Source organism: Phalaenopsis equestris, unplaced genomic scaffold (genome assembly GCF_001263595.1).
Source record: "Phalaenopsis equestris unplaced genomic scaffold, ASM126359v1 Scaffold000224, whole genome shotgun sequence".
NCBI classification, from domain to species: domain Eukaryota; kingdom Viridiplantae; phylum Streptophyta; class Magnoliopsida; order Asparagales; family Orchidaceae; genus Phalaenopsis; species Phalaenopsis equestris.
This window is the reverse complement of record NW_018164666.1, coordinates 6,070,186-6,087,692: the sequence shown is the minus strand read 5'-3', so window position 1 is coordinate 6,087,692 and position 17,507 is coordinate 6,070,186. Positions and strand designations below refer to the sequence as shown.

General features: G+C 32.6%; 1 protein-coding gene across 1 annotated transcript in view; it reads left to right on the top strand.

Annotated features, from left to right (window-relative positions):
* The window catches only part of LOC110023556 (oxygen-dependent coproporphyrinogen-III oxidase, chloroplastic-like), a 34,441-nt gene that overhangs the window by 16,407 nt on the left and 527 nt on the right, over positions 1 to 17,507 (top strand). Inside the window, exons 3-6 of the mRNA XM_020723036.1 lie at positions 2,126 to 2,220; positions 2,796 to 2,879; positions 14,247 to 14,334; positions 17,324 to 17,448. Of these exons, the coding sequence (XP_020578695.1) occupies positions 2,126 to 2,220; positions 2,796 to 2,879; positions 14,247 to 14,334; positions 17,324 to 17,448 (392 nt within the window). The remainder of the gene's footprint in view (positions 1 to 2,125; positions 2,221 to 2,795; positions 2,880 to 14,246; positions 14,335 to 17,323; positions 17,449 to 17,507) is intronic.

Sequence of the window (17,507 nt, the reverse complement as noted above, 5' to 3'; positions counted from 1 at the left end):
ATGTTTTCCTAAGGCTTGAAGTCCTATTTGGAACATTTTCCTTGAATCTACGCAAAATAGCCCATAACCGCTCGTTCATAAGACGATGGTCTTGTGCCAAAGATGCTAGACATCAAAGGAAAATAGGAATTGACTGGAATTTCTAGAAAGGTGAGTCCCAATTCTAGTTTTCTAAGATAGTCGATTAGGAATTTCTAGAGCTAGAATCTAGGCTCTAAGGAGGAGAAGACAAGACCTCACAAAAATGAGGTCAACAATACACACACATGCAATCTTTAGTTTTCTGTAATATTTGACGTGCATGAATATATACATGGGTTCAAATCAAGTAACGCGACCTACTTGGCCCTATGTATGTTCCGATCTCTTATAACGTTCATTTATTTACAAACAAAATGAGTTGAGTCATTTTTTTTTGCTGAAAAAGTCAAATGTGAGCTGTTTCCTGACTTTAAGCTAGATTAATAAGTCCGGACATTTTGTACACATGTACATAGGAAGTCTGCAATAGCACACAAAAAAATAATAAATTTTAAAATCCTAACTTATAATATAAATTATTATTATTTATTTGTTTATGTTTAAAAATCACTACTAACACTTCTACACATTTGAAGAATGCAAACTGATCTGAAACACGTTCCAGCTGCTATTTTATGGAAGTTAGATTGATATGTGGGTAGTGTTTTCAGTAGAATATGATGCAATGAATAGTATTTGCTTATTTGAATATAAAAATGGCTTCATATATCGTATAATATTCCTTACTGGTGATGGATGGATTTATTGGATTGTTTTCTTTTGCTAATTTTTAAGGAGAAGGCTAGGGTTTAAAGCTTAGTTGTATAGTTTATGAGAGAGGACATGCGCTTGAGGAATTTTGAACATTGAAAGAACGGTCATAGAATTAACATAATCATAAACTACTTGTTTGGCAAGGAAGGGATGGAAAAGCTCCGCATAAACGACTTAGACCAATCCTTGTACACATTTTTTAAACTGGTGTGGAATTAATTATTCATCAATAGAACTCATATATCTCCAGTATTCATTCATCAGTAGCAGATTGTTATGATCCATGCAAGAGATCTTATATATAAAGGAAAACTATTTAAATAAAAAAAATAATGTAATATTCAGCCTAAAATAATGAGGGCTATAAAATAGCTTGAAAGTGAGCCCATTTAATATTTTATGAATTTCCTTTTTGTTTGTTACCATTTTTGCCTTTTGTGGTTTTTTTTTTAAATTATTGATTTGAGTGGTTTGATCAGAGTTGGAAAGTTGGGGATTGGTGGGGTGTTCGACTAAAGGAAAACTAGGAAGTAGAGATTTAGCCTCGAAAGTTCTTGGGAAGATGTGAGAAGTTCCCATACTCATTCTTATACTAGGATTTATTGGATTTTTTTTTTATTGGTGAATTGGATTAGGAGGAGTTTAGAATTTAGTAATTTTGTGTTGTTTAAGGGAGAGGATTTATGCTTGAGAAATCTTGATGAGAGAGAGTCAACGCACAATCAGTATAATTATGAAGTACCTTGTTTGGAAAGGAGGGTTGAGGAAGAATAACTTTTTGCATGCAGTTTGGATCAATTGGGGAATTGTTGTCAGCCATCAATAATGCTCGTGAACCATCAATAATTCATTTAGCCGTAACAATCTATTAAAGTTCATACAATAGGCCTTACGTTTATGGAGTAAAAACCTTAAGAAGGAAGAGGTCATATACTTATTCTTAATTTCGTATTATAATTTATTTCATAATAAAATGAAAAGGACAAAAAATGTGGCCTAAAATAAGGTGAAGCCCAGAAAAAACATAAGAAAATCAGTCGGATTCAACTTTTTTAGCCGGTTTGACTGTTTATGGTTGGCCTATGAGAATCTTTGCTTTTCTGAGCTGAATTGTCAACCAATATTAATGGTGCTACATTAATTGGATTATTCAGAGGAATTTATGCTTACAGTGGAATTCGTTGTCTGAGACATGGTTAAAATAATGTTCCTAGTTAATTTGTGAAATTCACTTGTCCCAGTTAACATTAATGTTTTTTTTCCTTCTATGACTATATTGTATAGAAATATTGCTTGCTTGATATTATATTTTAACGTGATTGGGAAGCAGATTCTCCTGGAGCACCTAGGCAGTGGTGGTTTGGTGGTGGCACTGATTTGACTCCTGCATATATATTTGAGGAGGATGTTAAGCATTTCCATCAGGTATAGTTGAGAGTGAATTAGTAGTTTTTTATTTTCCTGGAGTAATCTAAGAAAAATTGATATTATTGTAGGGTTGGGTGTTTTATATCTTCCCAGTGTTCACCTGAGATTTATTATCTTTGCAATAATTTGCATAAACGTCGGTTGTAGATAATTGTACACATGGTATTTTTGTTTGCAGTGCTGAGTCAGCTTGAATTGTTCTCCATTTGAGCCGCAGCTATGCTAGTAAATTTTTTTCATTCTTAGTGAATTCTTATGGTGATATAGAGATACATTAGACAATAAGTTTAAATGTGGAGATTTTGGGGCTGTCTGGAAACAGGTTTAAATGAGATTTAACTTAAATTTGTCAGATAAAAAAAAAAGCCACGTTTTAAATTGTGGGTTTAGTAATTCCAGTTCTTTCTTAATTCCTCACAGTTTTGTCTCCAATCCTGGATTTACTAAATTCTGGTGTTGGCATGATTTAGAAAATCAAGATTTACTGGATTTACTTGAGCTTTTACAAGACGAATCCCAAGTAAAATGGAAAATTTCTGGAAATGCTGCATTGATCATTTTTCTTAATGCAGGTTCAGAAACAAGCATGTGACAAGTTCGATCCAAGTTTCTATCCGAGATTCAAAAAGTGGTGTGATGATTATTTTCTCATCAAGGTGAATCTGCAATGCAAGCTAAATATTATTAGCGCTGTTCTTCTATTCTTAATATTTTATCATAATAAATCATACTCCGATACACTATTTCTTCTTATTTTTAAATTACAATTGCCATATATATTCAAGGTTAGCGGAAGATTTTTAGACTAAACGTTACTGATATACTTTTAAGTTATGGCCATTTCCTACACTAACGCAAGATGCAATTGGCTTACTAGTGCTTTCACTATTTGTGTGCATGGCTATTCTTTCTAAATTCATTCTATAATAGATATTAAATTGTATCTAGAAAACTCATCCTGCCAACTTTTTTCTTTTATCTAATTTACACTTAAAAATATTCATTTTAAGTTGTAGAGTTCCTGGAGATTTACATTATTATTATTATTATTATTTTTCGAGTAATAGATGAAAATTATTATAGGATAATGGACGTAGGTTAATGGAAGGAATATAGAGCATGTAAGATAGAAATTCAGAGGATGTGAGGTTGATAATTTTTAATTAAGTGTAAGAAGTTTAAGCAACATATCATGATTGGTTTAATTATCATGCATCTATTATATAGAAAAATTAATGTGTAAAACTTGATATAAATTCTAAACTTGAAGTTGTGTGATTAGAACTTTCTAATTGTTCCATAGGTATTATACGATGAGAGGAAGCCATGTTAAGTAAAGGTAATTGTCATAACATTTCAGTTAAATCAACTGTGTTATTTGGATTTGAATGTTGGGTAATAAAGTCACAGGTTGTTAAGTTGAGTGGGACAAGTAAGAATTTTAAGATGGATGCATGAGATAATTAAGATTTAAAGATTATTAGTGGCATTCAGGAGTAGCTTGTGTTGAAGAGAAGATTTGAAGCCACTTCAGTGGTTTTGGCACGTGTAAAGGAGGGCAGAATATGCAATAATAAGACATGATATGATATTAAGATTTGTGATGTCGAATGATCCAAAAAACCTTAATAGGATAATGGATAAGATCAAACTAATAAAAAGATTTAAAATCTAAGAGATTAGGAAGTGTCAAGCCTATATTAGAAAATAAATTCTTTGGAAATATTCAAGGCTCGGCCTTATTTGTTTCAAAATCTTGAAATAGGTGAGGGAAGCTCTTATATACACAATAAAAAATTTTCCGAGGGTTTATTTGATTACTTGAAGTTGGACATCATGTTTTGGAAAAACAATGAAGTTTGTCAAGTCCATTTTTTTTTTGTTTCATGTAGTTAGTCACTCATATCGATTTCAAACTCTACAAACCTTCTCAAATTTTCCTCAATGGTAATGGTTTAATTTTCACATTCAAAATGAGTGAAAACAAAATCATTTCATTTCCTTTATTTAGAAGCAATTCTTACATGAGTGACATAATGAAGTACGAACAAATTGTTAACAGACTAATAAACTTTCAATACATTGCATGGAAATTGTAGATGAACTTGGTGATATTGACTAGAATAGCTAATTATGTGAAAAAAGGTCAAATATATATGAAAAAATAAAAAGTTTTAGATTATACCATTATTACTTGTTATTTGATTTTATACTTTGATTATATTTTTCCTCTTTTGCTTTATTCTGTTTTATTTTCTTTTCTTTTTATTTTATTCTATTTTTATTGCTTTCTATTATTTTGTTTATTGTAATTGAATTTAAATATCCCTCCTATCAATAAAAAATTGCTGGTTTATTCCAAATTTCAACATGGTATCATAGGCTAACCATAGATCCAACAGCCCCCGACCTCCTCTGTTGGTTCTAGCAGTTGGCCTCCCTTCAGGTTCAAGCATAACAACCGACCTCCTCTTTTTCATTGTTGTCAAGCGCACTGTTCCTGTCTGTCGCTGTGATGTTGTCGTTGTTCTTTTTTGTCAGTTTCCTTTTTGCCACCAATCTTGCTGCCTTACTGCAATTTCTTTTTCGTTGTTTTGAAGAACTTCTGTCATTTTCAGGAAGGGTTCCTATTGTCTATGTTCCTGCAGTTATTACCTTTAACTGCTGTTCCTACTTCAACTATGAACATCTTCTGCCATTTCCTATTGTTGTTGTTCCTACTGCAGTTCTTATCCTCTATCACTGTTCCTACTCTGATTCCTCCTAACATTTTCTATAGTTTTCCACTGTTTCTTTTGTTACCTGCTACCTGCAATTCCTGCAATTCTTGCAGGAAGGGTTCCTGCAATTTCTGCAATTCCGTGTCTTATGATTCTACCAAAATTCATCGATGCCTCACAAGAGATTCTTTTGGTTAGCCGAACTTATGGCTGATTCTTTCAATGAATCACCCTTAGAAGGTGTTCTTGACATAGTTGGAGGACTGACTCCTACTTGGAACATCCCAGAATCCTTCGAATTCCTAAAAAACCAGATGAAGTAATTAATCAAGCTTCTTGGAGCCAATCAACTCGCGGGTCTGACCTCTCACTTCTGACAAGTCACTCTTCCTATGGTTCTCAAAGTATATTGTTCTTTTAGCCCGTGGATTATTGATTCGGGTGCCACAGATCACATTACTAGATGCTCGCAAGCTTTCTTAACTTACGATTTGTGCTTTGGAAAAATACCGCCAGCATTGCTGATGGATCATGTAGTCTCATTGTTGGTAAAGGGTCGGTTGTACTAACGATTGATTTAACTCTGGAGTTTGTTTTACACGTAACTCAATTGCAACGTAACTTGTTATCTATCAGCAAGTTGATAAATGATATTGATTGCATTGTTAATTTCTCCTTTAATGGTTTTGTTTTTCTGGATCGTCGTTTATGGATGATTTGAATTGTTAAAAATGTAGTCAGACTCTACTATTTCCAAAAAGAGAACACCGAGTGTGAAGTCACAATACTCAAAAGTTGTAGCTTATCTCGAGTCGTTGAATGTGTTATATTGTTACATTGTCATTTAGGATATCCTAGTTTTCAATATTTAAAAAATGTTTATCATTTAATGTTTTCTAATAAAAATCACTCAAATTTCAATTGTGAGACATGTCAGTCAGTCAAATATCATCGAGTTCATTACCCACTTTACACTTACACACATTTCGCTCATTTCTCCCTCATTAACAGTGACATATTGGGTCATTCTCGCACTCTCAGCTAAACTAATGAATGATGGTTTTTAACCTTAATTGATGACTATACTCGAATGAGGTGGGTTTATATTTTAAAAGACAAATCAAAAGTAGTTGTAACCTTTCAAAACTTGTACACCCTTGTCTTAACAATTCAAAACTCCTATTCAGGTCTGACAATGGTCGTAAGTTTTTCAATTCTGTTTTGAGTGACTTTTGTCAGTAATGATATCCTCCACCATAGTTCTTGTACGGACACTCCTCAACAACATGGGTTGCTGAGAGAAAAATGTCACCTCCTTACCATTGCTTGCTCCATTATGTTTCATTCTAATGTCCCAAAACGTTTTTTGAACGATGTTATTCTAACTATCACCTATTTCATAAACAGCGTCCCTTCCAAAATTCACTAGTTCCAACCCCAATTAGCTGTCCTGATGTCATGCTTCCCTGCAATCGGGTCTTCTTCATATTATATCCCAAGTTTTTTGGTGCACTGCCTTTGTTTGGACCTCTGCCCATATTTGGAGTAAACTTGATACTGAATCCATAAAATGTATCTTCCTTGGATACTCTGCAAATTAAAACGGGTATCGATGTCTTAACCGCAAACAAAATATATGTTAGTGTTGATGTCTCCTTCTTTGAATGTGTTCCATATTTTTCTAGATCGGCCTCTATTGAGGGATAGCTTGAGTTCCCTGACACAGTCTCTTATTATACTCCTATAAATAGTCCTCTCATTGTTCCTACCTTTGAGGAGTCACCTGTCCCGTTGAATGTACCATCTCCTCCTCCCATTGTCCATGTCTACTCGACGCACTTGTCCCAACTCTCTTACTCTGGATTCCACTACCTCATTATAGGACCATGACTCCACTCCAGACGAAATCTTTAGCACGACCCCTCCTCCAAATGAGAAAGTGAGTTATCCTGATAAGGTACGCAGTCAGACTTGCTCCTTCTATTCTATGGCAAATTATGTATTTTCACAATTTATTACCGACCTACAGAGCATTCGATACTGCTCTGACGGACCATCAAATACTGCCACTATTGAAGTTACTCTTGCTTACCCAGCCTGGTAAATGATAGTAATGGAGGAGATGAATGTTCTTCAGCGTAATCATTCGAGGGACGTCGTGGATCTTCCTCGGGGTAAGAAAGTTGTAGGGTGACGATGGATTTTCAGCACCAAGTTTAACTTTAATGGGTCCTCTGAATGCAACAAGGCAAGATTGGTTGTCAAAGGATACTATCAAACTTATGAAGTTGACTATGAGAAGATATTTGCTCCAGTAGCTGAGTTGAACACTATTCGGGTCATGTGTCACTTGCGGTGAATGTGGATTAGTCTTTATTCAAACTTGATGTCAAGAACGCATTCTTTATTGGAGTGCTGATATAAGAGTTGTATATGTCTCTCCCTTCGGGTTTTGAGTCTACTGCCTCCAGAGGACAAGTGTGCAGGCTATGAAAATGCCTCTATAGGCTAAAACGATCCCTAAGAACCTGGTTCGGCAAATTCACAAAGTAGGTCGTGGGCCATTGTTTTACTCAAGCTCAAGCTCAATCAGATCACACCTTCTTCTTCCGACATTCCTCCAATGGCCAGGTAGCTATGCTTATTTATTATTGTCTATGTTGACGATACTATTCTTACAAGTAACGATTTTCCTGCATTAGAGTCCTTAAAAGACATCCTTGTTTCATCCTTTAAGATGAAGAATTTAAGATCTCTCTGGTACTTCTTAGACATGAAAGTGACTCGGCTATCTCGAGGAATCTGTCTGTCTTAGCGCAAATATGTGATTGATCTATTGGCTGGGAACAAACATCTTTTGTGCAAGCTCGTTGTTCTTATTGATCCTAATGAAAAATTATCTGACAATCCCATTGTACTTGTCAATAATATTTATTATCAGCGTCTTGTGGGAAAACTCATCTACATCGCTCATACTTACCCCGACATATGCCACGCAGTTGAAATAGAGTCAATTCATGCATGACCCCTACGAACACCACCTCCAAGCTGTCCATCAGATTCTCCACTACTTAAAAGGTGCACCGGGCTCGGGTTGTTTTTCTCCCGTCACATATCTCGGTCTATTGCGGTGTATATAGATGTTGATTTGGTCGGATAAGTTCATGATAGGTGTTCCACCTCATTTGTATGTGACAATCTTTTCACGTGGAAAAGCAAGACCCTTCTGTGGTTGCCTGAAGCAGTGCTGAAGCTGAATTCTGATCTAGTCCTTAGAAATCTGTAAAGCTCTCTGGCTACGCATCATGCTCCGTGAATTTCGTATGTCAACCTTCATCCTGTTGCAGCTATTTTGTGATAATAAGATTGCCATCAGTATTGCTCACAATCCAACCCAACATGATCGTATCAAACATGTGGAGATTGATAGAAACTTCATTAAAGAAGATATTGAGTCCCGGGAGATTTGTATTTCATATGTGCCCTACAATGGTCAACTAACAGACATCCTCACCAAGAATCTGTCTCGCTTTTTATTTGATGACTTCAAGTCCAAGTTAAACATGACTGACATTTATGCTTCAACTTGAGAGGGAGTATTAGATTATACCATTATTACTTATTATTTGATTGTATACCTAATTATATTTTTTTTCTTTTGCTTTATTTTGTTTATTTTCTTTTCTTATTATTTAATTATGTTTTTTATTGATTTTTCATTATTATGTCTATTGTACTTGGGTTTAAATACCCCTCAAATCAATAAAAAAATGTTGATTTATTCCAAATCTCAACATAAAAGATTTAATACTTATTTACATTGACTAGAATATCTTTTACATGATTCATAGTTTTCATATTTATAAATCAAATTTATAACAATACAAGAAATTGCTAACAATTTTATAAACTGCTAACAAATTGGCTATGGACTAAATGACATTGATTTTAAAAAACCCTTGCAGAATAGCAAAATCTGCGGGATATAAAATAACCCAAATATTTGTGTCAAAGTGGGAAAAACTCACATATGACCACATCAATTGCTCCAAGTGCAAAACACTACTTCAACAAGTTGAAGTGATAATACTCTGAAATCACAACATTCTCCATCAGTTGCGACTTATCAGCCAGCATTCATGCAGGATTATCAATAAGCTTATTTTGAACTTCTTGTGATATCTTTGCGGCAGAGTATCGATGGAATTATTATTTTACATGCATCAAGGCCCCATATTTAAAATCAGAAGTCGCCTCAATTTTTAAAATGAGAAGATAGGGGTAGCATGTTTATTTTGAAGGGCTAGGGTCGTTGAAATCCTTTAGATAGAAGCTGGTCCTCATTGGAATGGATGGGAATTCTGTAACAGAGAATCACAAGGAAGTTACAGTCTATGTAAAAGCTAAAGCATCCAAAATCCTACTACCGAAGGTCTCAAGATTCATTCAAGCGAATGGAACTAGCCACAACCACAAACATCAACAAAAAATTCTAGTTTGGAAGAATATTAGAAGCAACAGAGGGAAAATGGAGTTTTTGTAACGGCCAGTTTTAAAATACTGTAACGCCTCTGTTTTGAAGCCAATGGGCTGAGTTGCCCGAATTAAATAGAGATGGAGGGAGGAAGATGGGAAGGACCCATGACGTGGGGCAATGCTCCTGCGTTGCATGGAATCGCGGAAGGAGCGCTGTAGATGGGAGATGGGCCAAAACAGTCATGTTTTCCTTTTTTTATGCTTTCTTTCCTACTATACTTCATTCCTTTTTAATGATTTCCTATGTATGTGCTGTATTAGGGTTTGGAAGTCAGTTTTTGGTGTGAGTTTGTTTAGGACTGCCGTCGACATTCATTTTCTCCCTTTGAGAGCTGTATCTGAGTGTTTGGGCGGTGCGATAGATGTATTTCTCTCTCAATATAGTGATTATCTTGATATCTTTCCAAATCCTTCCCACATTGATCTCGGTCACCCTTCATACAACTGCAGTTGTTGCTGCCCCCTTGCAATTTCCTCCTTGCCACCCGCCAACCAACCTTTTCCCCTCCAAAACCTGCATCATCAGCCGCCCCGCAGCCTCCCTAACTACAGCCGCCAACCCCTCTCCTATCCTTCCAAGCCAGACCCAGCCGCACTTCCACTTGCTGCCCTTCCCCCAGTCCCTTAATCACAGCCTACACCTCCACCCTCCTTTCCACAGCAACTGCTATTTTGGGGCAGTAGAGATGTGAAAGGAATGCAACCCCTTGTCGTAGCCGTCAAGTTCAGCTTCTTGAGAAGCAAAACAAAAAGAGAAAGCATAGCAATGAGCATCTTGTGACTTGAACGAGCATTTGGTGGGCTTTGTTAAGAGCTTTGAGGGCTGAAGACGACGGGAAGTGGCGGATGAACTTGTTGGAGCAATGTTTGGAGCGAAAAGTTGTGTTTGCAAACTCAATTGATCGATCGAAGAAGGGTAAGCTTTGGAGTTCTAGTTTGAGCACACCTCCAATCCACGTCCTCGCAACTTTGTGGTTTCGTGCGAAGCGAAGTCATGAAGGAAACTTAAGCAGTGTAGACTGCATAACCGACGACTGTTAGGCAATTTTTTATGTATTTATTAATAATAATAAATAAAATTAAAGCATTAATCTTAAATTTAATATTAAATATAAGATATTTAATTCAAAAGTTAATAAATAATTTACATAAGAAACAAGTAAATAAGTTGTAATTAAAAGAAAAAACTTTATTAAATTTAATATACTTGAATGAAATGGGTAAAAATTATATCATGATATTACAATGAAAATAGTAATTAACTTATATATTATTTTTAGAACTTAAAGTGAATCGATAATGAAGGTAAATTTATTGAAGTTTAGCCTTCATATTTTATAAAAATTGTTAAAATTGTAAATTGAATGGATTTAATTATGGATATTAATAAGAATAATATTAATTAAATTATTGCAAAATATTTATTTTGAGGGTAGCATTGAGTAAATAATAACATTATTTGAAGAAATAAATTAAAAGTTTTAAAAATAAAATGATGATTCATAAAGTTAAAATAAAGGCAAATTACTTGTAAATGGTAAGACTTAATTATAATAAAGTAATTAGCATATTCTACATATATGATTGCAGTTTTTTATTAGAGAAAAGCTGATAGAACACATACAATGATGCTTTTGAGCTAGTTGAGTACTCTTATTTTTAAATTGTTGTAACTTTTTATTTCTTTTAAACCAAATTCATTGATAGTTACGGATTGCACAATTTTGATGTGATTTATTTACTCTTTTTATTTGTTGGTCATATAATTGTGATGATTTTATATTTTTAGCAAGACGATTATTATGAATTTTTTAAAGGTGTTTATATCAAATATAATGAAATAAATATATAAATGATATGAGTTAATTAGATTGTTTGCATGTGCATTTTAACTATAATGAAATTCACCCCCTTATGATGCTAGCGGGGATGTTTACGCACGTAATTGAAAAATGATATTAATATTGATGTAACTTAATTGATGAAATTTTAGACAGTGCTACTGTGATGGTTGTATAAATATAAAATAAGATAGATTTGTCACTAATATAGTAAAATATATTGGTATTTTTAAAGTAACATGAACGATAATATCTAAAAAGTAAATTATTTAATGCTTGGATATTGATTTATAATACTTTTGACTAGCATGCATATTTTTTTCTTTTCATTGTATTACTATAATTTAGTAGATATATTCACTGACCTCACTGTTATTTAAATTAATTTTTTAGATTGAAATTTTTGTTTAATGAAAAGTAATTATAAGGGAATGTTATAGAAGATGTGAGCAAATGAATTGAGATAAATTTAAATATATTAATTTAATTAACTTTTTTAGTGACTTTCAATTTATTTAGATTATACACAATTAGTGATAGAATAAGAAAATATAAAAGTTTAATTTTCACCGTCCGACTGTCTATTCCTAACTTCAAAAATTTTCAAGCCTCACACTAGGTTATGACAATCTTGTATCAATTCAAAAGGAGAGAGGGAGACCGACGATAACTTGTTTAAACACTGCAAAAGTATTGCATAAAATGTAGTTAATACATTATGGAACATATAATGAGAATGAATGATTAAGGATTTCTAAAGCCACCTCAAAAGTATTGTAATTAAGGTTATGAACAATTTGATCTCAAGCCAATTTGATGCCATCTCAAGTGTGATTTTATGTTATTTAAATTTATTTAGCGTTGAGGTAAGCCCAACTATAAACTAGTTTGAGCTTAGTCGGACTCATTGATTGCTTTTTTATTCAAACCAACGACGATACAATTTTTTTGTGAGTTTTGATTCATTTTCAAGTTCTTGTAGATTTTTTTTTCTTTTGTGAAACTCTTGATATACAAAAATTTATTGTGAGGCCCTTAGGTGGATTGAAGCTATACTCTTAAACATTGATGCGTCTTTTGCTATAACGATTGGAATCTTTTTATAGATATTATTTTGCGTTTCCAAATGTCCAATAATATTATATTTGATTAAAATACCTCTTTTGTTTGACAGCTTCCTTTTAATTACCCCATTCATGCCTTAAACAATCTTCTTTGTCCATGTGTGAATAGAATCCTTATCTGAGATGATTGAAATGGATCTTGTCTGATAATGTTTATTGATGCTTTTCTTATGAAGCAACCTTTTTTTTTCTTTCTTTTCTAGAAATATGCATTAGAATGCTTATATTGCAGGCAAAACCGTTATAACCACTCTTGTGGGAAGCTTATTTCATCTTCATAAAAGTAGCATCGACTTTCCTTTGCACCGAAAAATCCAACAAAATATTAACATATAAAATACATAATGGAGCAAATAATAATCAATTTCTCTTCCACACCATTATATCATATGACCTAATCTGTGAGTTGCATTATAAGTTAACTAACAATGTCACACTTATTTATAAATTATGTAACCGAGGTGTGCATTGTTGTGAAAATGATGTTTCTTTTCTTAAGTGCACATTAGATTATTTAGTTTGTTTTCTGATCATTGTTTAACCAATGTTTTGAATACTAGACTAGACCAACCGGTTCAACTGTTCTACCAGGAACCAATTATATGGTCGGTTCAGTCAACATGAAAGAACCAACCTGGCATTGATCCGATAAGACCCGGTTAATAATGGTTGTCCAACTGTTGAACTGGCCTCGATTTTGTAAAACTAACTAGTTTGAATTTTATTCATTTAATTATTTAGTGATACAATGGTTGTAAACAAATCAAGCTCATTAAACTTAAAAGATAACATTTTTAAATTTTTTTTAATCTCATATATGATGAAAAAACTGACCAAACAAACAACCAAAATTACCACCAAGTAAACTTTCAACTTAAACTTCAAAGCTCTTTCATTTCGAGTTAAATTTTGCAATGTTAATATTTCCTAATGATGAGAGACTAAATGAACTTCAAATGATACAAGAATGTAGAATTTGGCTGTGGAAATGGGCTGGACTAAGAAAATTGACAGACATATTATGAATTTATATTCTTTTTTTTTCTTAATTTAAAATAAGTTTCATGTGCATATGTCTCTATTTATTATATGCAAATATCTTTATAATATTCATGGTTAATCAAACTTCTTAATGAGCTCTATGTGGAGCCTTAATTGAGTTGTAACAGTTTTTTTTTAAGAATTAAGTATTTATTAAATGCTCATACTTGTTTGATTAATTAATCAAATAAGTAGGAACGAGCTATTATCAGGCCATGTTACGAGTAACTTGTCAAATGCTCAATTTCTTTTCAGCCCCAAATAAAAAACTATTTATTTATATTGGCTAAAAATTGTATAATAATGACGCTATTTGTAGCTTAAGAGAAATACAATATAAAATACAAATTATATGCAAATATATTCTTTAATTTAAAATTTGAACCCCTCAAAATTAAATGGAAATCATAGAATATATTGAAACCCAATCAAAACCATCAAAACTTGGTTGAAAGTACCTAAAGTCAATTAAAACTGCCAAAAATTAAAAAATAAATTATATTTATGAGTTTCAAAGTTTACAAGAGAAAAAAAGTAAATCTGAAAAAATAGCTTTTCTAATTTTATAAAGGCTTTTTAGAATAAGAAAATGACCAAAACTAATCTTCGAAATCATTGGCATATCAAAACCAACGAAACTAACTGTTGTGATAGAATCAAATTTGAAAATGAAATCATATGTGCAAATAATAATTGTGATGAAACTATTCATGGTAAATTTCAAAATCCTTATCATTGACTGTTCTTATTTTTTTGCACAGCACCGAGGTGAGAGACGAGGGCTTGGTGGGATATTTTTTGATGACCTTAATGACTATGATCAAGAATTGCTTCTTGCCTTTGCTACAGGTACATGACTGCATCATATCCATGTTGCTTCCACAAATCTGTCTTAAATGTTATAAACATTCCTCCATTTTTTTTCTATCTGTTAACCTACTCTTCAAATGCAATATCACTTCATTTCATTTTTATGAGTTGAACATTAGAGTTTCGTTTGTTTATTCAATCATTTGAACATCTTTTCAACGTGTATTAAAGCGGCAATGCCTCTCACAGAAGCCAAATGTAAATTTGGTTTTAATTGTATAGTTCACTAATCAAATCTGCAAAGAAGTTGTAATATCATAAATCAAAGTTTGTTTTTATTTTAGGTGATGTTTCTCATGTGAATAAACTAGCTATTATGAAGACTTTCTTCTGTACTTTTGATAATCTGGTAATCTTAAAAATATATAAGAAATGGTGTTTGCCTTTAAATAATCGAGCAATTCATATTATTTTAAATGATATTAAAGAGGTTGAATGGTCTTAATATTGCATAGGATTCAAGTTCTTTTCCATCAGTTCATATATTAATCAATTTTTTGTCAGGACATTTTTGTTAGTAAAGCATTAAGTCGAGATACGTGCAGCAAGTTCGTGTTCTTTCTATTGTTCCAAAAAATTCATCTGTTTGGACTTCTTAAAAAAAAATTCTCAATTCCTATGTTTGCTTTGGGCACGGTTCTTGGTGTTAAAAATTTTAATTCACTTTCATTGGCTCTGATTTTCTCCGCGCCCCATCCCCCTTAATTTTTCTCTGCCCTAGCTTTGGGCGGTATCTTGCTTAGAATTAAATTTTAGGGGCTTTTACATCAATTCCAGTGTATTTAGATATCTAGCACCTAAATTTTGAATTTAAAATTTTTAACTTTCAAATCTTTCATGTCATATCAAAATACCACTATTACTATAAAAGGTTAAATATACCTTTTCATGCATAGATTAAGCTGTTATAAATATAAAAATCAAAGTTTAAGTGTTAGATATGTAAATTCATAAGGATTGGCTGTATGTAATCTTCCTAATTTTGATTTTATTCTATTTTCTAATAAATTTATGTTTGGGCAATTATTTTTGGGCAGGACGATCACACTTGATGACAAGTGGTGCACAATGCTTCAATTCACTTTAATGATTCTTCAATTATCAAATTGAAGTGCACAGACTCCTTTAGATACACTAAAAACTGTTAATATTTATGTAAGTTATTTTTAAAAGAATTAGAAATAAATTTAGTGTTTTTTTATTTAAAAATAATGAAAATGAAAAATAGTTAAAACTATGTTTAAATCTATTTTTGATATACATATGAGGAGACGATTTTTGATGTTAGGTTTTTGACATTCTGTATCAGTTAAGTCACGTTGAAGAAAGTTCTTTTTGGAAGATGTTGAAGGTGATGATCATGGCAGTGAAGGCAGAACGGACACGTGTATATCATAAAATAACATATGTTGGCGGCACATCTGGCTGCCATTGAATCAAGCTCATGTATTTAGGCTTGAACTTAAACTTTACTTAATCAAAATCATTTAGAGTTGTCTCGACTCAAAGTAGTTTGATTTGAATTGACCTTGATTTTTTTTTAATCGAAGTATATACATAAATATAAATCTTATATTATCCATTATACATATGTTATATAATATATATAATATATATTATATATTTAATATAAATGTTTATTTTGAGTTAACTCGATTTATATAAATCAATTCAAGTTGATTTAGGGCAAACACAAATTCAACTTGAATTAATTCCAACTTTAAAGCGTTTTTTGTGGGAATTTTGGTATTGGATAGGTTAGAGTTTGTGGAGATGATTCGCTTTTTTGAAATGTTACACAAGTTGGCTCATGAAAACATTGTGCTTACCGCCAAACTCCTTCAGTTAATTGGAATATTTGGTAAAAAGATTAGACTTGACGAGATCTAGGAGAAAGTTGATTGAATAATAAGTTTGTCGTATTGGCGGTAAGCGGACGTGTAAGCACTTACATAAGAAATAGGGACCATTGAGATCATATTTTAGCCGTCAAGGGACTGAAGTAAATGCATTAAGTAATCTGGGATTAACATAGCCACATACAAATAGTTTAAATCATTTGATGGAGAATATATATGCATAAACAAGAGGAAAACTGACAACTGTGATGATTTTACATCCGGGAATTTATTGGTTATGAAAGATGAGGGTATTTCTAGAAATAAAATAACCCTATGGAGAATTTGATTGCCCTATAATGCTGAGGGCTGAGGATATGTTAAAGTCGTGCAAAGAGGAATTATCATAAAATATTGGAATTTATGTAAGTCATTAGGAAACGAAGTTTGAAAAATATATGTTCAGTGCTGCAGAACAATGAATGTGAAAAACTTGTTCCGTTCTTATAAGCGCCTTTAAGTTGACAGCAAAAGACGTTGAGCTTAGTTGGAATTGAGATTTGGGTTTGTTTAGAAGATTTATGAGGAGATGGATTATAAGCCAAATAAGTAAGGATGCAAATTTTTGTTGAGGGGTTATTTTTTATCATTTAGCTATTATTGATTTCATTATTAATTATAATGTGTTGGTCCAAATGTAAATATGTTCTAATGCTAATGATATTTAACATTTAAACATGAGATCTCCATATTTTTCCGTGAATTTAATGGAAAGGATTTTTTATTTTTTACTTATTTAACACCGCAAATGTCATATCTATGTAGCTCTAACCCAAATCCTTGAGTAATTCAAAATTTTGGCCTTAGTTTGATTCCATCCAAGGTTCCATGTACATTATGTTGGAGTTTTTAGTAGTATTACTTTATCAGGTAGGTCTCCTAATTGGAAGGAGTTTATATTTAAAAGATATCTTATAATTGAGGGTGTTATTCTCAAATGTTTACTTTCTTAGGGTTTCTTACAAATTAAATAGAAACTTTCATCTTGCAAACTGGAGTTAGAATCCATCATCTTAATTTTTTGTTTACCTTGCTAATATTACCTCTGATAATATGTTTTTATCTTCTAGAGTGTGCAAAGTCTGTTGTTCCGGCATATATTCCCATCATAAATCGGAGAAAAGAGATGTCGTTTACCAATCAACACAAGGAATGGCAACAACTGCGTAGGGGACGATATGTCGAATTCAACCTGGTAAATTCCATTCAAATCAAAAGTAAAAAACTTACTCATTTCTTCCACCTGATGTCAAT